We start from the raw sequence: 24052 nt of genomic DNA on the forward strand, positions 1-24052 counted from the left end.
AGAGGAAGTGATATCGGAGGGGATCTGGGGTTGACTGAGGTCTACATCCTGGGTTAGAGGCTTTTTTCCACAACAATCCTGAACTTTACAGATCAAGGCTCAGAGAGGCCTGGAAACTTGTCCATAGTCACTGTGCATGGCAGGCCAGGGGAGGAAACTTCTCCCACGGGTGAGGCCATCTGAGTGTGCACATGGGCCTTGTGACCAAGCTCATATTGCTCTTGGCACTGAGACCCCTGCCTTGGGAAATTTGACGTCAGAATATACCTAGAAATTGGGTTTTGTGTGAAATATGATTTGTTTGTGCTAGACTTCTGCCCAGTCCAAGTACTTATTTTTTCTTTCAAAGTCCCCTTTGCTGGGATTGCCTCTGTTCTGGGTGGTTTGTCACAAGTGCTTTTCTCTTGTTTTTGTTTTCAATACAGCTACCCCCAAATCTTTGCAGCTGGGATGTTATCTGGCGTATTCACCACGGGAATTATGACCCCTGGAGAACGAATCAAGTGCTTGTTACAGGTGAGGGTGTGATCTGGGGTGGGGGGTTATGATTTGGGGGAGGTGGCTAGCATTTTCCTTTGGGTATACAATTTTGTGTGGATGTTTGTGTCCTTTCACCCTTTATAAAGGCTTCAGGTCAGGTGTGCAAAACAGTTTCAAGGTTTTCAGGAACATGGAAGCAATCGTAGTAGAATCAAGAACCAGGACAGTGTAACAAATCAACCAAATGTCACACCTGTGACGGGTCAGCCCAGACTTATCCACCCTTATTAGCAGCTCCTTCAGGAACTCTGAAAGGTGAGTCATGTCTCATCAGAGGTGGAAGGGTGGCTGCTCCTACATAACGTGTTTTGTCTCTACCCGTTGCCCAAAGGTTGTGTCCTGAAAGTGTCTGGCTTGTTCCCAGGCCAAGGGTGTGAACTGGCTGCCTGGCTTACCACACAGGGCTTCTTTTTAAAAAAGTGTTACTGCTTTTTTCTTCTAATGGCCAAAGCAATTTAACACACAGTCTTTGCTAGAAAAATTTTGGTAATGCAGAGAAGCACAAAGGAAGCAATGTGTTTATCACCCATCATAGCACCCCACTGAGGGAACCACTGTTATGCTTTCTGTGTGAATTTTTCTAGTCTTTTTGGTAAACATGTATATTAAAAAAACATTATCTTTTGAAATAAAGTTGGGGTCACATACTACAATAGTTTTGTAACCAGCTTTTTTCATTTGATATGTCACAATATTTTGTCTAGACTTGAAATTAGTATGTTTAAAGGTATGTACTTTTTTAAAAGGTTTTTAATGTATTTTACTAAATGGCTCTCCTATAAAATTCTGCCTCTTTCTAGTCCTGTCAATGGTACAAGAGCTTCTACTTCCCAGCAGACTCTCTAGCATCTAATCTACAATCTCTGCTAGTCTGATGGAAAAATTTGCATTGTTTTAATTTTTCTTGCTTTTAATTGTCGGTGAGGTTAACTGTTTTGATGCATATTAACTGTATTTTTCCTTTGTGAAATGCCTATTTGTGTTCTTTGTTCATTTGTTTGTTTTTCAATTGATTTATAAAAGCTTCGGACGTTTTAATTTATTATTAAAAAAATTTTTATACACTTTTTAAAGGTTACACTCCATTTACAATTATTAGAAAATACTGGCTATGTTCCCCATGTTGTACAATACATCCTTGTAGCCTGTCTTACACCCAGTAGTTTGTACCTCCCACTCCCCCACCCCTGAAAGCTTTGGGTATATTAAGGTTATTAATTTCTTATCATATGTGGCAAGTCTTTTTCACGCTTTGCATTTGTCATTTAATTTTGTGTGTTTTTAAATTAATTTTTTAAATTTTGAGATAGTTATAGATTCACCTACAGTTGTAAGAGGTAATACAGAAGAAAAAAAAGAAAGAAATAATACAAAGAATCCCATGTACCCTTTACCTAGTTCTTCCATAGAGGTAATATATTATAAAACTATAGTACGATGTCACAACCAGAATATTGACCTTGATATAGTCATGATACAGAACAATTCTATCATGCCAAGGATCCCACATGTAGCCCTTTAATAATTCACTTCCCTTACCCCCCTCCAGTCCTTAACCACCCCAGCAGCCACTAATCTGAACTCCATTTCTATAAGTTTGTAATTTCAAGACATATAAATGGAATCATATAGTATGTAAACTTTCCAGATTGGCTTTTTCAACTCAACATAATTTTCTGGAGACTCACACAGATTATTGCATGTATGAATAGTTCATTCCTTTTTAATAGTCCATGGTTTGGATGTACTACAAATATATTTAACTTTTCATCCATAGAAGGACATCTGAGTTGTTTCCAGTTTTTGGCTGTTATAAATAAAGATGCAGTAAACATTCATGTACAGAGGTTTTTCTGAGAAAATCAGTCTTCATTTCTCTGGGATAAACGCCCAGGAGTATAATTGCTGAGTCATATGGTAGTTTTTAGTTTTGTTTGTTTGTTTTTTGTTTTTTTGGCTGCACTGCACCAGCGTGTGGAATCTTAATTCCCCAACCAGGAATCGAACCCGTGTCCCCTGCAGTGGAAGCATGGAGTCTTAACCACTGGACCTCCAGGGAAGTCCCATGCATGTTTAGTTTTTAAAGAAACTACCAAACTTTTTTTAGAGTAGCTATATCATTTTGCATTCCCACCAGCAATGTATGAGTGATCCAGTTTCTCTGCACCCTCACCAACATTTGTTGTCACTATTCTTAATTTTAGCTATTCTGATAGGTGTGTAGTGATATCTCATTTTAATTTGTATTTCCCTAATAGCTGAAGATGTTGAACATCTTTTCATATGCTCATTTACTATCTGTATATTCTATTTGGTGAAATGTCTGTTCATGTGTTTTGCTCATTTTCTAATTGGATTATTTGTTTTCTTATTATTGAATTTTGAGAGTCCGTTATTCTAGATACCAGTGCTTTGTTAGATACATGGTTTGCAAATATTTTCTCTCAGTCTATACTTTGTCTTTTCATCCTCTTAACAGAGTCTTTTGAGCAAACGTTTTAAATTTTGATGAAGTCCCATTTGTTAAATTTTCTTTTATGGAGTGGGTTTTGGGTGTTTGGGGCATCAGGTCTTAAGAACTCTATCTAGCCTGAGATCCCCAAAATTTTCTTATATGTTTTTTCAAAAAGGCTTATTTATAGTTTACCTTTTACATTTAAGTCTGTAACTCCAGGTTGAGTAAATTTTTGTATTATGTATGAGAATTAGGTCAGAGTTCTTTTTTTTTTTTTTCCCTTTTCCCTAGGGCTGTCCAGTTGCACCATACCAGTTGCCGAAGAGACTTAGCTTTCTTCCACTGAATAGTATTTGCATCCTTGTTAAAAATCAGTTGGACATATTTGTGTGTGTCTACTTCTGGGTACTCTGTCTTTTTCTAATGACTTATGCATCTATCCCTTCACTAATACTGCACAATCTTGATTAGTATAGCCATATACTAAGTCTTGAAATTGACTAGACCGATCCCTCCCACTTTATTCTTTAAAAAAAAGTTCTGGCTATTCCTTTGTATTCAATATTTCCACATAAATTTTAGGATAATTTAGAAAATTGAGGAAAATCTTGCTGAGATTACATTAAACCTATAGGTCAATTTGGGTAGAATTAACACATTATTTTGAGTCTTTCAATACATGGACATGTTATATCTCTCCATTTATTTAGAACTTTCATTTCTTTCATCAGCATTGTGTAGTTTTCAGCAGTAAGTTCTTAATGTGTTTTCTTATACACCTAAGTGCTTCTCTCTTAATTTGACTTCGTAAAATGGCATTGTAAATGGTATTATAGTTTAAATTTTGTTGTCTACATTTTCATTGCTAGTTTGTAGAAATACAGTTGATTTTTGTATGTTAATCTTGTGTCCTGTGAACCTTCCTTAATGCCCTTTATTCATTCTAGGATTTTGGGGGGGCAGATTTTTGGGGATTTCCTATGTAGATAATTAGGTTATTTGCAAATAGGTTATTTGCAAATAGTTTTATTTCTTCATTTCTGATCTGTTTACCATTTATTTCCTTATTTCACTGGCTAGAACTTCCAGTACTATGTTGAATGAGTGATGAAAATGGATATTTTTGCCTTGTTCCCAATCTTATGCGGAAGTATTATTTCAGTGTTAAATATAATGTAGTTTTTTGTTTGTTTGTTTAATTTTTTTGGCCGAGCTGCACGGCATGCGGAATTTTAGTTCCCCAATCAGGGATGGAACACTGTGCCCTCTGCAGTGGAATTGCAGAGTCTTAACCACTGGACCACCAGGGAGGTCCCAGATGTAGGTTTTTTGATAGATGGTCTTTGTCAAGTTGAGAAAGTTACCTTCTATTCCTCTTTTTCTGAGAGTTTTATCATGAATGGATATTGACTTTTGTCAAATGCTTTTTCTTCACTTATTAATGTGATCGTGTGATTTTTTTCCTGTAACCTCTTAATGTGATGAATTACATCAATTGATATTTGAATACTGAACCAATTTTGCATTGCTGAAATAACCCCCCCAAGTTAGTCATGGTGTATAATTCTTTTTATATATTGCTGAGTTCTGTTTTCTTATACTTTGTTAAGAATTTTTGCATCTATAGTCATGAGAGATATTAGTCTATCGCTTTTGTTTTTGTTTTTTTTTATGTATTGTCTTTGTCTGGTTTTGGTATCAGAATAATACTAGCTTCATAAAATGAATTGGGAATTGTTCCCTCTTCTGTTTTCTGAGAGAGATTGTGTAGAATTGGTGTTAATTTTTCTGTAAACATTTGGTAGAATTTTATAGTGAAACCATACAGGCTTGGAGATTTGGGGGGAGGAATTTTTAAATTATGAATTTAATTTTCTTAATAGTTACAGGGCTATTCAAATTACTTATTTCATATTGGGAAAATTGTGGTAGTTTTTGTTTTTGTTTTGTGTAAGTTGTCAAATGTGTATGTGTAAAGTTGTGTGTAGTATTACCTTATTGTCCTTTTTACATCTGCAGGGTCTGTGGTGTTAATCTTCTGTTTTGTTCCTGGTATTAGTAATTTGTGACTTCTCTCTTTTTTTCTTTGTCATCCTCACTAGAGGTTGGTTTGTTGGTTTTATTGCTCTCTTCAAAAGAGATTTCCTTTCTTTCTTCTTCTTTCTTTCTTTCTTTCTTTCTTTTTCTTTCTTCCTTCCTTCCTTCCTTCCTTCCTTCCTTCCTTCCTTCCTTCCTTCCTTCCTTCCTCCCTCCGTTCCTTCCTTCCTTCCTTTCTTTCTCTCTTTCTTTTTTGGCTATGCTGCGCAGCTTGTGGGATCTCAGTTCCCCAACCAGGGATTGAACCCACGCCACAGCAGTGAAAGCCTGGTATCCTAACCACTAGGTCACCAGGGAACTCACCTCGTTGATCTTCTTTATTGTTTTTCTGTTTCAGTTTCATTGGTTTCTGCTTGTATTTTTATCATTTCCTTCCTTTTGCTTGTTTTGGGTTTAGTTTGCTTTACTTTTCTCTTTTTTTAAGTTTTTGAGGTGCAAGCTTAGATTATTATTTTGAGGCTTTTCCTCTTTTCTAATGTATGCAGTCAGTGCTATAAAGTTTCCTCTCAGCACTGCTTTAGTGTGTCCCACAAACTTCAATATATTTTAATTCTTAGTCAGTTCTGTGTGTTTTCTTTTCTTTTCTTTTTTAAAATATTTATTTACTTATTTTGCTGTGTCGGGTCTTAGTTGTGGCACACGGGATCTTTGTTGCCACGTGCAGGATCTTCGTTGCAGCATTTGGAATCTTCTTAGTTGCAGCATGTGGGATCTAGTTACCTGATCAGGCATCGAACCAGGGCCCCCTGCATTGGGAGCGCAGAGTCTTAGCCACTGGACCACGAGGGAAGTCCCAGTTCAGTGTGTTTTCTAATTTCCTTTGAGACTTCCTTTTTGAATTACTTAGGACAATGTTGTTTAGTTTCCAGGTGTTGGAGATTATTGATTTCTAGTTTGAGTCCATTGTGATTGGAGAACATATTCTGTATTATCTACATTCTTTTAAATTTCTTGAGGTTTATGGCCTTGGATATGGTTTATCTTGGTCTGTGTTCCAGGGGCGTTTGAAAAGAATGTGTGTTCTGCTGTCGTCTGGTGGAATAATCTATAAATGTTGATCTTACGCTGTGGGTTGATGGTGGTGTTGAGTTCTTCTCTATCCTTGATGATTTTCTGTCTAGTTGTTCTATGTATTTGTTGATGGAGGAATTTGAAATCTCCAACTATAACTGTGAGTTCGTTTGTTTCTTCTTTCAGTTCCATCAGTTTTACTTCACATAGTTTGCACCTTTTATGTTTAATGTATACACATTTAGGATTGCTATGTTTTCTTGATGGATTGGCTCTTTTATTATTATGTAATGTCCCTCATATTACCATTATATAATATCCCATATTTTTGCATACTGTGTTCTTCTTCCTTCCTGATTGATCCAAGGTTCCTTCTCTGATAGTTCCTCTTCTGTTTAAAGAACTTCCTTTAGCCATTCTTTTGGGGTAGGTCTGTGAACGACGAAGTCTCTTAGTTTTCCTTCATCTAAGAATACCTGATTTCCCCTTTATTCGTGAAGGGTGTTTTCACTTGATGTAGGATCCTAGGATGACAGTTCTTTTCTTTCAGCTCCAGAAAGATACTGTGCCACTTCTTTCTACCCTCCCTGGTTTCTGTTGTCATTCTAATTGTTTTTTTCAATAGGCAATGTGTTATTTTTCTCTGGCTACTCTTAAGCTTTTTTCTTTATTTTTTGCCAAATTTGGGAAGTTTTCAGCAGTTATTTCTTTGAGCACTTTTTCAGTCCTACCCTCTTTTCTTCTCTTCTTCTAGGACTGTGAGGACACAAATATATTTTCTGTTACAGCCCCATGGGTCCCTGAGGTTCTGTTTAATTTGTTTCAGTTTGTTTTCTGTCTGTTGTTCAGATTGGGTATTTTCCATTGTTCTGTCTTCTAATGCTGATTTTTTTTCTCTCTCCCCTTCATTCTGCTGTTGAGTGAGCCATCCACTGAGCTTTTTATTTCGGTTGTAATTTTCCATTCTGAAACTTCCATTTGGTTCTTCTTCATATCTTCTATTTCTGTATTGAGATTTTATTTCTTTGCTGTGGCTTTCTAATTTTTTTTAATCTATTTCAAGCATGTTAATAATTATTTGAAGGATTTTTACAATGGCTGCTTTAAAATCTTTGTCAGATAATTCTAACATCTCTGTCATCTTGATATTGGAATCTGTTGCTTCTTTTTTCTTTCTTTCAGTTTGAGATCTTCCTGGTTTTGGATATGCTGTGTGATTTCCAGTTGGAACCTGGGTATTTGCATATTTTATTGAGATCCTGGAGCCTATTTAAACTTTCTCTTTTAGTTGGCTTTCTCTGACATCACTCCAGTAGGAAGGGAGGGATGCTGTCTCCTTATTGCCAAATGGAAGTGGAAGTCTAGGTGCCCCACTCAACCTCTGTTGACAGTAGAGGGTGGGGCACTTCTTTTTACTGCTGGGTGGGTGTGGGAGTTCCAGTGTCTCCATCTGACACCACAGGACAGGAGGGCGCTGGTTATACAGGCTGTCAGGGATGAAAGTCCTTATTCTCTACTTGGCCTTCTCTGACTCCACCCAGGCAGCATGTTGGGCACCTCGTTACAGCCGTGTGGAGGCGGAAGTCTGGGCTCCCCACACAGTCTTTGCTGATGTGGATGAGGGTGAGGCCACAGTTTTTTTCTATGGTGTACGGCTGGAGTAGAGGGTTTTTTGTCTAAAGACTTTCTGTTTTCTAGGCTGTTCCTTTTCTGGTCCTTTGTCTAGAGAATGCAGGCTTTTGTTGGGGCTTCTTTTTGGTCTGTGCCTGTCCGCATTCCTTGATTGCCAGTTTCTTCTGCTTCAAGTCTGAGATATATATCAAAAAAGAAAATCCAGTACTTCCTAGGTGGCGCAGTGGTAAAGAATCTGCCTGCCAATGCCGGGGACACGGGTTCGAGCCCTTCCCTGGGAAGATTCCACCAAAAAAAAAAGAAAGAAAATCCAGGGAACTCACCACTATGTCACTGCTCAAGTCCCAAAGTCCCTAGCCAGTCTGCTACTTCTCTCCAAACTTTCAGAGTCCTCTTATATTTGTTTAAAACAGATGTCTAGGGTTTTTTGTTTTACTTAGCAGGAGGGAGAGGGAAAGTACTTCTTAGAAGTCTATATATTGATTTTTTTAAAGTATTTTTTAAAATTTATTTTTTGGCTGTGTTGAGTCTTCACTGTTGTGCACAGGCTCTTTGATGCGGTGCGTAGGCTTCTCATTGTGGTGGCTTCTCTTGTTATGGAGCACAGGCTCTAGGCACACGGGCTCTAGAGCACAAGCTCAAGCTTGGCACACAGGCTTAGTTGCTCTGTGGCACGTGGGATCTTTCCAGACCAGGGATCGAAGCTGTGTCCCCAGCATTGACAGGCAGATTCTTAACCACTGTGCCACCAGCGAAGCCCCTGTATATTGATTTTGTGTTAGGGGATGTTTTTTTTTTCAGTAGCCTGTCCCCTAGTCTTTTCTGTCATGGCTTCTTCCTTCTCTTTTATGCCTGAAGTTCTTTTCTGCTGCTAGATGAGACCATCCCCATCCATATTCTTCCCTTGCACTCCTCCACTCTGCTGGATGACTATTTTGTACTTTTCTCTTCTCTTCTCTTTCCTCTTCTCTTCTCTTCTCTTCTCTTCTCTTCTCTTCTCTTCTCTTCTCTTCACCCTTACCCTCTCAGCAGATGACCAGGCTTTCTACTTCACCGGAAAAACTGAAACCACCAGAAGAGGACTTTACCAGATGCCCTCCACTGCCACCACTCACCCACTGGCATGTAACTACATCTGTGGCTGCCTGGCTTGTTTCCACCAAAGATGGCCCATGCTTCTGCCTGACCCCACCTCCTCTCCCCTCTTGCCCATCCAGAAACCTTGCTTCAGCAATTTTTTCTCTCTCCTTCAGCATGGATTTTTGCTCTCCAATGGATTGTTCTCTTCAGCAATAAAAGCACAAACATGCCTGTATTTTCACCTTAAAAATACAAACATCTCTCTATTTTACCTTCCACATCCATTTCTGTGTTTCCTGTCTTTGCTCCCCCTTACATCAAAACTCTTTGAAAAAGTTTTTTGTTTTTGTTTTTTTACTTTTTGTCTCTAGTCCCTCTTCTCTAAGTGTTAAACCCACATCAGACTGGCTTTTGCCTCACAAATCCAACAAAACTACTTTTGTCAAGGTCACCAGTGACCTTTACACTAAGTCCAATGTTCAGTTCTTGATCCATCAATAGAATTGGGCTCAGCTGGTCCCCTCATCTTCCCTGAAGAGCTATCTTCACTTGGCTTCTCTCCTGACTTTCCTCCTACGCACTTGACTGTACCTTTTCTCTGTCCTTTGTTGATTTATCATCATTTTCTTGATCTTTTAATGTTCATGTGCACAAGGCTCAGTCCTGTGACACTCCTCTCATTGATGATTTCCTCTTGTCTCATGACTTTCAGATACCATCTGTATAATAATGATTTTCCAGTTTATATCTCGAACTCAGACTTTTCCTGAACTCCGGACTCATTTATCCAGCATTTCCATTGGATGCTAATAGGTATCTCAAAGTCATCATGTACAAAGCTGAACTCCCAGTCTTCCTCAATATCTGCTTCACCTACAACCTTCTGCAGCTCAGTTGGTGGCAATACCATCTGTCTAGCTGTTCAGCCCTAAAGCTCAGAAGTTCTCCTAGACTCTTCTTTGTCTCACTGTGCATATCCCATTTGTTGAACAGTTAAGCTGGCTTTCAACAAATCCCAAATCCATCCCTTCCCATCACCTCCATTGCAACCATGTTGCTCCATGTCACCTTTATCACTGGCCTGGATACCTGTGAGGGCCTTCTCACTTGTTTCCCTGCTTATAGTCTGTGCCATACATAACAGTGAGAAGATTCTGTTAATATGTCAATTCCACGCCCAGTCGTCTTTGGCTCCCCCCGCCCAGGTCACTGTGTGTCAGCTCCAGTATCCTCTGATAACATGGGCCTCCGTGCTATTCCTCAGACACACCAGGTTCACATGTGTTGGGATCATCTGGGGAAGTTATATTAAAAAATAAGCTATTGAGGACTTCCCTGGTGGCTCAGTGGTTAAGAATCCGCCTGCCAATGCAGGGGACATGGGTCCAGTCCCTGGTCCGGGAAGGTCCCCCATGCCGCAGAGCAACTAAGCCCGCGAGCCACAACTGCTGAGCCCACATTCCGCAACTATTGAAGCCCACGTGCCTAGAGCCTGTGCTCTGCAACAAGAGAAGCCACTGCAATGAGAAGCCTGTGCGCTGCAACAAAGAGTAGCCCCCGCTCATCGCAACTAGAGAAAAGCCCGCGCGCAGCAACGAAGACCCAGTGCAGCCAATAAATAAATTAATAAAAAAAAAAAAAAGCTATGGATACTCAATTGACATTATCTTAAATTTATTATTTTTAGAACAATTGACATCTTCCTGATTGAAAACTTTTCCTAACTGAACTATGACTCTCTTTTTATTCATCTCTTATGTCCCTTGGAAATGTTTTAGAATTTTTTTATGCAAATCCTATTTCTTGATGCATATATATTTTATTGCTATTTTGATGGGATTCTTTTCCATTATTTTGCAAGTAGTTATTGTTGGTATGTACAGACATTTATTGGACTTATATATTTATTTTGTAAGTGTTTCTCCTTGGAACTATTAAATCTGAACTCTCTTTCCAGCTTTTTTTTTTTTTATAAATTTATTTATTTATTATTTTATTGGCTGTGTCAGGTCTTTTTGCTGTGCCCGGGGTTTCTTTTTAGTTGCAGTGAGTGGGGGCTACACTTCATTGTGGTGCGCGGGCTCCTCATTGCTGTGGCTTCTCTTGTTGCGGAGCTTGGGCTCTAGGCGCGTGGGCTTCAGTAGTTGCAGCACATGGGCTCAATAGTTGTGGCTCACGGGCTCTAAAGCGCAGACTGAATAGTTGTGGTGCACGGGCTTAGCTGCTCCGCAACATGTGGGATCTTCCTGGAGCAGGGATCGAACCCGTGTCCCCTGCATTGGCAGGCGGATTCTCAACCACTGCGCCACCTAGGAAGCCCTCTTTCCAGCTTTAAGTACTCTTTGGTTGATGCCCTTGTGTGTTCTGATTCCTCCTGACTCTGTACTTGCTGTAGATCCTGCACGGGGCTGTCTTTCTCCCAGATCTTTTCTAGGATACCTTCTGCCTGCCTTCAGGCTCTTGCCCCTTAGGCCCTGCAGCCCAGAGGCTGGGATAGGGGGCCTCTTGGCCCTCCCCTGGCTCTGCACAGGACCTCTATCCAGGCATTTAGAGCTCTGAATACAATTTCTAGTTCACCTTCTCTTAACCAAGCTTCATGATCAGTTAGAGCTTCAAATGGATATTTGTTAAAAGAATAAGTGAATGACTCCTCGTTTCTACAACAGCCAACTAGCTTTTTTTTTTTTTCCTCCAACTAGCTTTATTGGGAATGCTCTTCTATCTGGGAACTTATTTTTCAACTTATTTTCCAACTCCTCTGTTGATGTTTTTTTTCTAGTCAATGTGTGTATATTTTGTCATATTTTCACCTAGATTTATTTCACAGTAACTTCTACCAATATTGTATGTTCTGAATTACTGTCGATTTGACAATGAAGTCTTTCATTGGTCTAATGCATAATGACCACTCCCACACTTGCTATGTAATCTTCCATAACCTGCTAAGTTTGTTGACTTTGATATTGCTGTTGCTGACTTGATGACTCTTTTCTCCCTCTCAGATTCAAGCTTCTTCAGGGGACACCAAGTACACAGGTCCCTGGGACTGTGCAAAGAAGCTATACAAGGAAGCTGGGATCCGAGGCATCTACAAAGGGACTATGCTCACCCTCATGAGAGGTAACCTCGGAGGCCCTCCACCTGAGGTGGATTTGCCACAGTGGGTCTTGCCTGTATCTCCAGATTAGCCTTGGCACCATACATGCCACAGCTCTTACAGGGCCGGAACTGTGTGTCCTGGTTTTAGGCTATCTTACCTCTGGCCAGAATGGACATAAATGAGGATGGGGGGACCTTCCATCCTTCTGGTAGGCTGGCCCTCAAGGGTGGAAATGATGACAGTGGCAGTTGGAGGGGAGTAGCAAGTAGAAATCGTGGCTGGAGGGATGAGTGGGGAGAAAGATTGACTTAGAAACAGTGGAGCTCTTTTTTGGCTTGAGAGGCATGTCCTGCTGGGGTGGCAATACAAGAGGCAGAAACAGCTCCACCCTTGTCCTGAGATGACAGCTTGGAGGAAGGCCAGATGTTAGCTCTGGTTATAATTGCTTGGAGTGGGCATATTAGTGGGGACCACTCAGAGGGCCTTTTAAGATGAAATAATGCCATGCATGTTCACGTTTACTCACAGCAGTGCTTGCCCCAGAGCAGCATCTGATTGCTGCAAAGCAATTATTGCACATAGGAAGTGCTGACGGGGGACTTCTCAGGAAACCTTCAAGTTTCCTTCCAGTGCCAAGCTTGATTCTCCTAAGATCAAGAAATCTGTGAGAATTTTATATCACTTAATTTACCTCTTTCTTGCCACTAACAGATGTTCCCGCCAGTGGGATGTATTTCATGACATATGAATGGCTGAAAAATATCTTAACTCCAGAGGGAAAGAGGTGAGGAGAACAGAAGAATTTAGAAGCCACTTTGCCCAATCATGGGTAGGTTGCCCTTTCCTGTTAGTGGGTCTGAAGGCAGAAGTGGGACTTGCTTCCGTCTGCATGTCCACTTTCCTCTTGTTGCTGCTAAGGCCCAGCTAATACGAATACCTTTTACTCTCACCCAGTGGAGCAAGTATTTGAAACAAATGCGTGAAACCTCCTTCAACGAATGGCAGCTACCATGTCGTAGGAGCTTTGGCCTTGGACCTCCACTCTCCAGCCAGTTTCTCCCTCTCTGTGGCTTTCCTGTCTGCACAGGAGGGATGGTCTGAACACCACTCTCCCAGCCTTTGTCTGACCAGGGCTGCGTTTGGTATTCTGCAGTGTCAATGAGCTCAGCGTGCCTCGGATCCTGGTGGCTGGGGGCATGGCAGGCATCTTCAACTGGGCTGTGGCAATCCCCCCAGATGTGCTCAAGTCCCGCTTCCAGACTGGTTAGTAGAGGAGAGTGGGATAGATGGGGTTGGAGTGAGTCCCAGAATTGGCTGCCTTTGGGGTACAGAGCTCTTAAGATCCTAGGGATACTCTCCACAGTAGCACTCAGCATCTGTCTGGCCAACATTCTCCTTTGCAGTCATTTGTGTTCTAGGAACTCTAGATTTATTTTCTTGTCAGCCTAAACATAAAATAAGTGAGAGGAGGACTTCCCTGGCAGTCCAGTGGTTAAGACTCCATGTTTCCACTGCAGGGGGCATGGGTTCGATTCCTGGTCGGGGAACTAAGATCCTGCATGCCATGCAGCGTGGCCCTCTCCCCGACCCCTGAAAAAATAATAAGCGAGAAGAAATCAGATCAACCTTCCTTCCTCTACATGAGCAGAAGGACTGTTTCATTCTTCATTCCCTTCTCCACTCCCTAAGCACCAGTAATCCAGACACGTGTGTCTGTTTGTCCCAAGGTGAACTGTGTTGTCTGTGGATTGTTCCCAGATGACCTGCAAGGTGTCCTCTCCCTGCAGGGCCCTGGTGCTGTGGCCGTGCAGGAAGACTTGACTACAGTGTTGTCCCCATGTGTCCTCTCCCTGCAGGGCCCTGGTGCTGTGGCCCTGCAGGAAGACTGGACTACAGTGTTGTCCCCATGTAGGTCACCGTGGTCAGGTCAGGAAGCTTCCTGGAGCCTTAACAGTTGGGTTCTGTCCACAGCGCCTCCTGGGAAATATCCTAATGGTTTCAGAGACGTGCTGAGGGAGCTGATCCGAAATGAAGGAATCACATCCTTGTATAAGGGGTTCAACGCAGTGATGATCCGAGCCTTCCCAGCCAATGCCGTGAGTGACCAGCAGGAGTTATGCTTTCCCTTTGGGGCTCAGAGCCGGGTGCGGGTAGGGTGACTCTTGCTTGGGGGCTCAGTTTTTCCAAAATCCCACCCTTAGCCAGAGTCTCCTTATTTGTTCCCTTTCTTGAAGCTGTCAGGAAGATTTGCCTTTGTGATTCTCTGAGGTGAGGAGCTTTGATTTGCTGGCCTGGCCATCAGGAGTGGGCAGTTGTGGGACATGCACTTTTCCTTTTAGGAATGAGAAAGCACAGCTTGATTCCATGACCTGGGGTGGGATTAAGATTAGGAATGGGGGGCTTCCTAGGTGGCGCAGTGGTTAAGAATCCACCTGCCAATGCAGGGGACACAGGTTCGATCCCTGCTCCAGGAAGATCCCACATGCCACGGAGCAACTAAGCCCGTGTGCCAAAAAAAAAAAAGAAGGAAAAAAAGATTAGGAATGGGTTTTAGTCCTGACAGGGCAAGCCAAGCACAGTGCTGGGGTCTCTGAATAGTCACAACTCCTGTTGGCTTTTCTCTTCCTTTCAACCCCTTCTCAGGCCTGTTTCCTTGGCTTTGAAGTTGCCATGAAGTTCCTTAATTGGGCCATGCCCAACTTCTGAGGCTGAAGGCTGCTCGAGACTTCAGGATGCTGGAAGCTGTCACTGAGGAAGAACAGTGGACAGGACTAGGCTGTCCTGAAGTGTGAGGGGAGGGGGATGGTGGGATGAAAGCTCTGTGCATGGACTTGTTGAGGCCATTGTCTTAATGAAATCCTCTACCTGGTATAATTTGCCATTTTGAAACTTGAATCCACTCTTGTCAATTTAAGGGATCTCATGAGGATTTGGAGGTGGAATAAGTAGCTTTTAGACCAGATACCCGCTGTAGCCAGATGCTATCTACTAGTTGACTACTGGCCCTACTACACCCAAAATTCTCCTTGAGAAAGAAGGAATCTCAGTCTCTCACTGGAAACACTATGCATGTTTTCAGCCATCTGACCAGAAGCTGGGGCCTTCTTTGATCCCTAGCCAGGAACACTCACCAGATTTCCAGGGTACCATCTAATCCTGGCCTGCACGTGGAAATGTGGACTTGAGGCCCACATCTGTCTGTTCAAGGGGACTGAGCAAATGTGCCTAGCGGCAGATAGCCTATTAACAGTCAGGTTTTTTTTTTTTTTTTTTTGAATGCATGCAAATAATCAAAATTAAAAGTAGAGTAGCCTAATTTCCAAGAGTAGGTGGAGAGCTTTCCCTCCTTCACAGTGAGAAGGAGAATTTTGAATTGACAGTCCCAGCTTGCTAGGATAAGTGAGAAAGCCCAGGGTGTAGGAAGGCTCTTTTTGCACACTCTTTTCTCATGAGAGCACCCTATTTTAACAGGAAATAATAAATATTGTTTCTAATTTTTGCACTGTGTGAAATTTTTTTCTTTTGATTCTGGGTCATTTCAGCAAGCAGCCTGTGGCCTTGTTGGAGGCTGTTAGGGATCCAGTATCCTTCCCTTTCTCCAGCAAGAGAAAGGGGAGGAAGTTTGGGGCCCAGCCTTCCCTGACTGCCCCAGCCCCAGCTACTAGAGGGTGAGGTGGGGTGGGATGGAATGGGGCAACTTGATTGGTAACTGTTCCCGTAACTCTCCATGCAAGCCTGGCATGCAAGCACCCCCAGGGCCAAGCCTGCCACTCATCCCTTCATTCTTTCACCTCTCTGCCCTCAGCCATGGGTGTCTTAGCTAACAGATGGAGAGTCAATTGTTCTAAAAGGCCGAAAGCAATCCTAAGTTTTCATATGCACTTTGGGGTCATTGTGTGATCTGATGTCTGGCATTAATAATCAGACTGATGATGATGACCAGGTGTAGCCAGAGGAGATGAGGGAGGCAGTGGAGAGTCACAAGCTAGTCTCTCCTTAGCTGGGGAAGGGAGAGGCTACCAGACCTGGGCTTCTCTGGCATTGTCCCATCTGGCAGTCACAATTCCACTGGCACTTCCCCTCTCACTGCAGCTGCACAGAGATCCTTGGACTTTGGCTTTAGAGCTATCACTCAGTGTAAATGGGTGAGAGGGGAAGGGACCCACCCCCATCTGGGAGTGGGTGTGGCCAACCTAGCTGGAAGCTGAAGATTTGGGGGTTTAAGGAAGGAAGATTTAGTCCTGGGAAGATATTTCTGGATGATGGTCAAGTAAAAAAACAGTTTTAGGGATGAAAATTGTTTGCCCTCTGCCTGGGAAGATGAATTCAGTGTTATGCTTTCCCGCTCTCATGCTGCAGGATATCTTTGTTTAATCTCTCGCTGGTTTGAAAATGGCCGCGTATATGTCTCCTGAAGCTCTTGTAGGCACTACCCAGTACTTGAGACAGTCCTGAAACCTCGGCCTTTTCCCAGGAGCTCCTGTGAGTGCATTTGCATTCTAACCAAATGCCAGCCATTCCCATGGCTCAGGATCACTTTTACAGTCTCTGCTTCTGGATAATTTGCCCTTTGAAGCAGCTTCCATTTTAAAATGGAATATTTTGATTCCTTGATATTAGTGGTAGTAGATTCTTTTACTTCTTTGGATATTCAGTAGATGTTAAGTCAAACAGGGAAGCCCCGGGAGGCATATTTGTGAAGGGAGCAGAGCAGATGGTGAGCAATTCCCTCCTGGCTGGCACTTTCTGTTTATGATGCACTTTGAAATGCCACCTGTTCCTGATATATCTCTTCTCTCCCTGAAGGGCGTAAGGGTAGGGGAAAGATTGGGGCCCTCCCAAGCAATTTTTCCGACTGCCACAGACAGCATTAAGTAGAAGCCAGTGATTGTTAAAACAACCAGCCAGTGATAACAGCCTCATCTAGGCACAAAGAAGAATATAAGTGGGTCAAAGGTAAAGGACAGAGGGCAGGTTGTTTCAACCTTGGCCTATTAGAAGCAACAAAAGCAGCATTTCTGCATCTCTACCCACAGTTTTTTCACCATAGTTCTTTTGAGGCTAGAACCCTCTACCCCTTTTCTAACCTCTTCATGGATTAATTCTCATCTCTTTATCCCATGTAACTCAGTGCTTAATGGGTAGGGATTTACACCCGCACTTTCAGATGTGGAAGCCAAAACTCAGACAGCGTAAACTGATCTACTAAGATCATTGGCAGGTTGATAACAGAGTGTAGATAATAGAGTGGTGTCTGGGTGTCCACAGGCCTGAAGAAAGTCTTGTGATGCTATCAGAGGCTGTCCCCAGACTGCTTGACCCAAACTCCAAGAGGCCTGTCTGTACTGCAGGGTCAAAGCCCAGGAAGCTGGCCTGTGAGTCAGGCCAGGAGTAGCACACAGAGTGCCAACAGGCACTGAGAAGGCCCCAGTGCCAAGTGCTCCCTGAGGGCTCCTTTTTCTGCTTTCTTTGCTCTAGTCAGCATGCAGGCCTGTGGCTCTCCCTTGTTTCCCAGGTTCTGTCCTTGCCCTGAGATGTCTCAGAGGCAGACCCTAGGTCCACTGCAGAGACTGACACTTTCTCGGGACAGTGTCCTGGAGATGGGATGGCTCTCAGGTGCAGAAATAGGCAGCCTGGGAATTAACTGCTCCCTTGAGCATGGACACTTGTTAAAATAACTGGACCAAAGGCAGTGGCCTCATGGGGGAGGCATTTTGGAGGTTGAAGTACAGCTTGGGTGAGGGCAGAGGAAACATAGCCCACTTCCCTACTCCCCCCTGTCCACTAGAGGCTCGTGGACACTTCTCAGGCAACATAGAAACTGATGGTGACAGATACTAAATATCCTGGGAAGATTGGACTTGGGAGCTGGCATGTAGAGGTGGTCAGGTGACCAACAGTTCCCAGGAGATGGGTGGGGGACTGGAGTAGCTTAGAGAAGCAGCCCCTTTGGGCAGAGAAGAGGGAGGTGCTAGGTCTGAGTCCCCCACATAGGAAGAGGGCATCAGACCAGAAAGTGTGTAAACTAGGGGGTCTGAGCCAAGAGCAGGGTGTCCTGCAGAGAAGTCTGGGGAGTATGGGCATCTACCTTCTTCCTGGAAAGAGAGAGAAAAAACCTTTTAAATAATAAACCTGTCAAGAGTACATGAAATGGGGGACTTCACTGGTGGTGCAGTGGTTAAGAATCTGCCTGCCAGTGCAGGGGACATGGGTTCAATCCCTGCTCCAGGAAGATCCCACATGCTGAGGAGCAACTAAGCCCATGTGCCACAATTACTGAATCTGCACTCTAGAGCCGTCGAGCGGCAACTACTGAGCCTGCGTGCTGCAGCTAGTGAAGCCTGTGAGTCTAAGAGCCCATGCTCCGCAACAAGAGAAGCCACCGCGCTAAGTCCGCACACTGCAACCAAGACTAGCCCCCGCTCACCACAACTAGAGAAAGCCTGCATGCAGCAATGAAGACCCAACGCAGCCAAAAAAAAGAAAAGAAAAAAGAGTACATGAAATGGGATGGAGGGATAAATTGGGAAATTTGGGATTGACTACTATATATAAAACAGATGACTAATAAGAACCTGCTGTAGAGCACAGGGAACTCTACTCAATACTCTGTAATGGCTTATATGGGAAAAGAATATTAAAAAAAAAAAAGAAAAAGAAAAAAGAGTACACAAAACATTGGAAATAGCAGTTGGTACCCTACCTATGTTCATTTTCACCAGGTGCACTGCTGTTGGACTAGACATGTGCCCCACCTGTGTTACTCAGCATAGTTGTGAACAATTCTGAGAACTGGCCCCATTGTGTCCATGTCAGACTAAGGTTGGTGATGTGACAGTCTGTGCAAGATGATTACTGCCTGCTGGGAAGTGAGTAGGACTAAGCTGAGTTGAGCACCTTTCAGGGCTCTGGGGCCTCCTTTTCTCTACCATGGTCTTTGTATTTCTTTTGCTTTCAAGGGTCTCTGCTCTTGACCTTTTCTACCCACCATTACTTGCTATTGGCAGCTGTTTCCCAGTTACTGGCTGCCTATGGGTTTGGTTGCCATGGTAACCACCAGTGGTGCAGCTGGACAGGCTTGAGCGAAGGTGGTCCTAGAAGCATAAGGGTAGAAGATGTGGGGCTCAGGTCCCTCTAATTCTCTCTCGTTCCAGGGCCCTGTTCTTTTGCCAGCTCACTTGGGCATTCATGAAGGCCCTTGGGACTTCCCTTGCTGTTGAAGGGTCTCCCAGAAGGGGCAGAGATAGATCCCTGCTCTGGGGATCAGGTGCAAGGGGAGGGGAGTCAAGCTGGACCTCGAGGCTGGCTCTCCATCCTTACTCGGAGGCTGGTCTGTGGAGACAGGTGAGGAGTAGCTATGGGGTTCCGATTTCTGTGGCCCTCATTTCCTCCAAGTCTAAAGATGCCTTTATTTTGTTTTATTTTTTAATACATTTATTTATTGGCTGCATTGGATCTTCGTTGCTGCTCACGGGGCTTTCTCTAGTTGTGGCAAGCAGGGGCTACTCTTTTTTTTTTTTTTTTTTGGCCGATAGATTTTTTTATTAAAACATAATCAAGCCATAATTTATTAGAGATGTAAGTTACACAAAATTTAAAAATAAAAATGTAGTTATTTTCATTTTTAAAGGTTTTTTTCTTCTAGAATATTATAAGTTTTTTTGGCCAATAGATTTTTTTTAAATTTTATTTATTTTCATTGGCTGTGTCGGGTCTTTTTTGCTGTGCGCGGGCTTTCTTTTTAGTTGCGGCGAGTGGGGGCTACTCTTCATCGTGGTGCGCGGGCTCCTCGTTGCCATGGCTTCTCTTGTTGCGGAGCATGGGCTCTAGGCGCGTGGGCTTCAGTAGTTGTAGCACATGGGCTCAGTAGTTGTGGCTCACGGGCTCTAAAGTGCAGGCTTAATAGTTGTTGAGTATGGGCTTAGTTGCTCCGCAGCATGTGGGATCTTCCTGGAGCAGGGATCGAACCCGTGTCCCCTGCATTGGCAGGCAGATTCTCAACCACTGCGCCACCTAGGAAGCCCTGGCCAATAGATTTTTGACAAAGATACAAAAGCAATTCGATGGAGGAAGGATTGTCTTTTTGACAATAATGTTGGAACAATTGGTTATCCATATGTAGTAAATAGACCTTGACCAAAATCTCACACCTTATTATAATACTAACTCAAAACGGATCACAGATCTAAAAGTAAAACATAAAACTATAAAACTTTTAGTAAAAAACATAGGAGAAAACCTTCATGGCCTGAGGTTAAGTAAAGGGTTCTTAGATTTAACATCAAAAGCACAATCTGTAAAAGAAAAAAAAAAACCCCGATAAATTGGACTTCATCAAAATTAAAAGCTTTTGCTTTAAGAAAGACACTGTTAAGAGAATAAAAAGATAAAAACAGGGAATTCCCTGGCGGCCCAGTGGTTAGGACTCTGAGCCTCACTGCTGAGGGCCTGGGTTCAATCCCTGGTTGGGGCACTAAGATCTTGCAAGCCACATGGCACAGCCAAAAAAATAAAAGAAGATAAGTACAGACAGGAGAAAATGTTTGAAAATCACATATCCGATAAAAGACTTGTATCCAGATTGTATAAAGGACTCTCAAAACTCACCAAGAAAACAAACAACCTAAATGAAAAATGGGCCAAATATTTAAAAAGACACTTTACCAAAAAAGGATGTACAAAAGGCACATGAACACATGAAAAGCTGTTAAGCATCATTAGGTATAAGGGAAATGAAATAAAAATTATGATGAGATACTATGCTATACAGCTATTAGAATGGCTTAGCCATCTTCAGTACAAGCAGGGGCTACTCTTAATTGTAGTGTGTGGGCTCCTCATTGCGGTGGCTTCTCTTGTCGCAGAGCATGGGCTCTAAGCGCGTGGGCTTCAGTAGTTGCAGCACACAGGCTCAATAGTTGTGGTGCATAGGCTTAGTTGCTCCACAGCATATGGGATATTCCTGGACCAGGGATTGAACTTGTGTCCCCTGCACTGACAGGCAGATTCTTAGCTACTGTGCCACCTAGAAAGTCCCTAAGAATGCCTTTGAATGCAATGTTTGTTAGATGGATGGATGGCCAAGCTGTGGGGTAAGAACAAGACAGGAAGATCAACCTTCTGGCAGAGTTGGGCAGGGGTTCCTTGGAGTGACTGGGAGAACCTGCCTGCAGCCAGTTCTGTCCTAGAGTAGCCTCCTCCTACCCTATTTTGCAATTGAAGTTGGAGTCCCAATTGTACAGGTGCCCATCCCCCTTTCAAACATATAAAACCTGACAAATGGGCAAACTAGGGAGTGGAGTTGTGAATTTGCCTTTCCAAAGGATTAGTGGTAGGATTGCTTGAAGTGGGTCAGATCCCCAGGTGTGGCAGTACAGTGGGAGTCCCATCCAGGTTTCCTGGGTATGGGCTGACTCGTAGAAAACCTGGAAGGGTTGGTCTACCCACAAGCAGAGAAGAGTCAAGCCCTGCCCCTCCAGCTCCTCATTGCTTGTCCTTAGTGAAGTCTTCATATTCTGAGATCAGAAGCATAGCTTTGAAGCAAAGGATCCTAGTTTCGAGACTGAGGTCAGGAGAGCAGTTTCACTGGCTCTTCTTCACTGGCTCTGCTGTGTGGAAAGTTATCATTCGTTCATTCATTCAGTAAATCTTCTCCAAGACTGTGCAGTAAGGACCCAGCAGGGAACAAATTGGACACTACCCCTCCCCTAACAAAGTTGATGGGCCAGGACTTCTCCAAGGAGTCAAGAAACTTGTCCAGGGAGACACTGCTGTTTGGAATCACAGGCTTGACTGTCCTAGAGCCTAGCTTTCTCTACCAGTGGGGATTGGGTATTCCTGCTTCTAGAAGCTCAGTTCCCAGAAGCACTGAGCTCTTGGGTGTATGCCAAACCAATATGAGAAGACCTAGTGAGGATTTTAATTAATACTGGATAATTACCAGGTGGAGCTTAACCATCCCAAATGCCTTTCAGGTTCCCAAGGCTACATCTAATCACTTTCTGGCTGGGCCCAAGCAAAGAGATAGAGGATTCTGTCCTATGCCTCTGTGCCTTTGGTCAGCACCTAGGCTGTGGTATGGACATACCAGGAAGATTTCCACCTTCTTCTATGCCCTTCCAATCTGGTGTGGGTGAAGCGGCAGCTTGGGAAATAGCATGGCCTCTCCAATTTTCCTGTGCCCCTCCGCAGGGGGCCTTGTGGTCTGTTCAAACCATCAAGCAATGCTGGCCCAGGGTCCCAGGTGGAGTATGGAGAGAGAAGGGGTGTGCAGACCTAGTCCTGGGAATCTTGGTGGAAATGCTCAAGAGGAGAAGCAGGCGCAGCCGTCATTTCTGCTCTGGGCCTTATTCCCTTTTCTCAAGGGGCACGTTTGGCCTACTGAGTTCTTCCAGGCTTATTTATCTGCCTTTGGCTCCCAAATTACTATATCACTGAAACTCCTACTACCTACAAGTCCTTCCTCCTTTGACATCGCAGACCTCCTGCCAGAATCCTGAGGGTCCTATGGTCATGTCACTATTCCACCTAGCAGTCAGGGTGGTTCTGACTTTACCAGGCCTTTGCTCTTGCTGTCCTCTATGCCCACATGGCTTTCCTCCAGATCTTCCTGTGGTTAGATCCTACCATGCCTCAGAGTCAGCTTGAATGTCACCCCTTAAAGTGAGCCCTCTTGTTTTCCACCGCAGCTGGAAACACACCGAGGTGGTAATGTGCATGCCTGCGTCTGGCCCTCGGCTGTGTCCCTGGCGCCTAGCAAGGGCTGGCATAACGGTTGGATCTTAGTGTTTGCTGAAAGAAGAAATGAAAGGTGAGAGGCACCAACGACTCCGCTTAGCGGGCGGACCATTCATGACTGCTCCTGGACAGGGAACCGCCGGGGCAGCTGGGCTGGCGGCCAGCCCACTGGCGCACGCGCACTGGGGGCCGGCGTTCGGCGGGCGCGCGCACGCCCGCGGTCGCGTGCGTCACAACCCAGGCTCCCGCCCCGCCCGTCCAGCTCTCCCGCTCGTCGGTTCCCGCGGCGGCGGCGGCGGCTGCCTGGTGACAGCGGCGGCGGCACCAGGCCGGCCGGAGTAGCGTAGGGTGGTGCGGCCCGGAGACGAACCCCCGGCCAAAGGGCGGCGTGGCGCGAGGAAGGCCCGACCTGGGTCGCGCGTGAGGAGACCTCGCGGGCGCCGGGCGAGAGGCCGGCGTGAGGGAGCGCCCAGGCGGTAGCCGCCGGCTTCCCGGTCCCGCCTGCCGTCGCCGGCATGAGCCACATCCAGATCCCGCCCGGGCTCACGGAGCTGCTGCAGGGCTACACCGTGGAGGTGTTGCGGCAGCAGCCGCCCGACCTCGTCGACTTCGCGGTGGACTACTTCACCCGCCTGCGCGAGGCCCGCTCCGGAGCCTCCACCCCGTCTGCCGCCCCTCCTTCCGGCTCCCAGGGTCCAGAGCCCGGCCTTGGCCTTGTCGCCGACGCGATCGCGGACAGCGAGTCGGAGGACGAAGAGGACTTGGACGGTAGGCGGCGGGCTGGGCCGAGGTTCGCGGTGGGGGGACAGAGGGGGCGGTGCCGGGGGTCTCTAGCGATCCAGAGGGGGCTGCGGGGGGCCGCGCCCGCCACCCTGGGCCGGGACCTTGGAGCCCTCGAGCGGAGTTTGTCCGGGTTCCCCGAGCCGCCGGCGTGAGCCCCGCGTACGCCACTTCCAAACTGAGCTCGGCGGTCCTGCGAGCCCTCGAGCGCACCGAGCGAGTTGTCAGATTCAGCTCGAGAGAAACGTGCGCGCTTTCGGCCCGCGTGCTGGCGCCGGGCCGGAGGGGCGTGGAGCCCACGGCAGTCTCGCCTCGGCTGGAGACCCTTCGCGCAGTTTCATTCCGAAGACGAGAACATGCACCTCCACTGATTCGTATTTCCTAACCAGGACGGTAACTTTGGAAAGAATTTATATTGTGAAAAGTTATTGTGAAAAACTTTAAGCATAGACAAAAATCGAAAAGGTGTAATGAACCCCCTGTATGCCATCACCCACATTACACAGTTGAAATATCTGTCACAGATGTTTCATCTGTACCTTTTTTTTCTTATTTGCTGAAGTATTTTTAAAGCATATCGTAGCATTTCACTCTTGCATATTTGAGTATACATTTCTTAA

At 44.6% G+C, this 24052-nt stretch overlaps 2 protein-coding genes across 2 annotated transcripts in view; both read left to right on the forward strand.

Annotated features, from left to right (window-relative positions):
• SLC25A20 (solute carrier family 25 member 20) overlaps positions 1 to 15413 on the forward strand; it is a 29296-nt gene extending 13883 nt beyond the window's left edge. The window contains exons 4-9 of the mRNA XM_057706121.1: positions 426 to 516; positions 11818 to 11935; positions 12627 to 12699; positions 13069 to 13178; positions 13887 to 14011; positions 14559 to 15413. Of these exons, the coding sequence (XP_057562104.1) occupies positions 426 to 516; positions 11818 to 11935; positions 12627 to 12699; positions 13069 to 13178; positions 13887 to 14011; positions 14559 to 14621 (580 nt within the window). The 3' untranslated portion in view covers positions 14622 to 15413. The remainder of the gene's footprint in view (positions 1 to 425; positions 517 to 11817; positions 11936 to 12626; positions 12700 to 13068; positions 13179 to 13886; positions 14012 to 14558) is intronic.
• Positions 15414 to 22885: 7472 nt separating this feature from the next.
• The window catches only part of PRKAR2A (protein kinase cAMP-dependent type II regulatory subunit alpha), a 98601-nt gene continuing 97434 nt past the window's right edge, over positions 22886 to 24052 (forward strand). The window contains exon 1 of the mRNA XM_057705168.1: positions 22886 to 23420. Within this exon, the coding sequence (XP_057561151.1) occupies positions 23168 to 23420 (253 nt within the window). The 5' untranslated portion in view covers positions 22886 to 23167. The remainder of the gene's footprint in view (positions 23421 to 24052) is intronic.

The sequence above is a fragment of the Hippopotamus amphibius genome, chromosome 13, assembly GCF_030028045.1.
Source record: "Hippopotamus amphibius kiboko isolate mHipAmp2 chromosome 13, mHipAmp2.hap2, whole genome shotgun sequence".
Classification (NCBI taxonomy): domain Eukaryota; kingdom Metazoa; phylum Chordata; class Mammalia; order Artiodactyla; family Hippopotamidae; genus Hippopotamus; species Hippopotamus amphibius.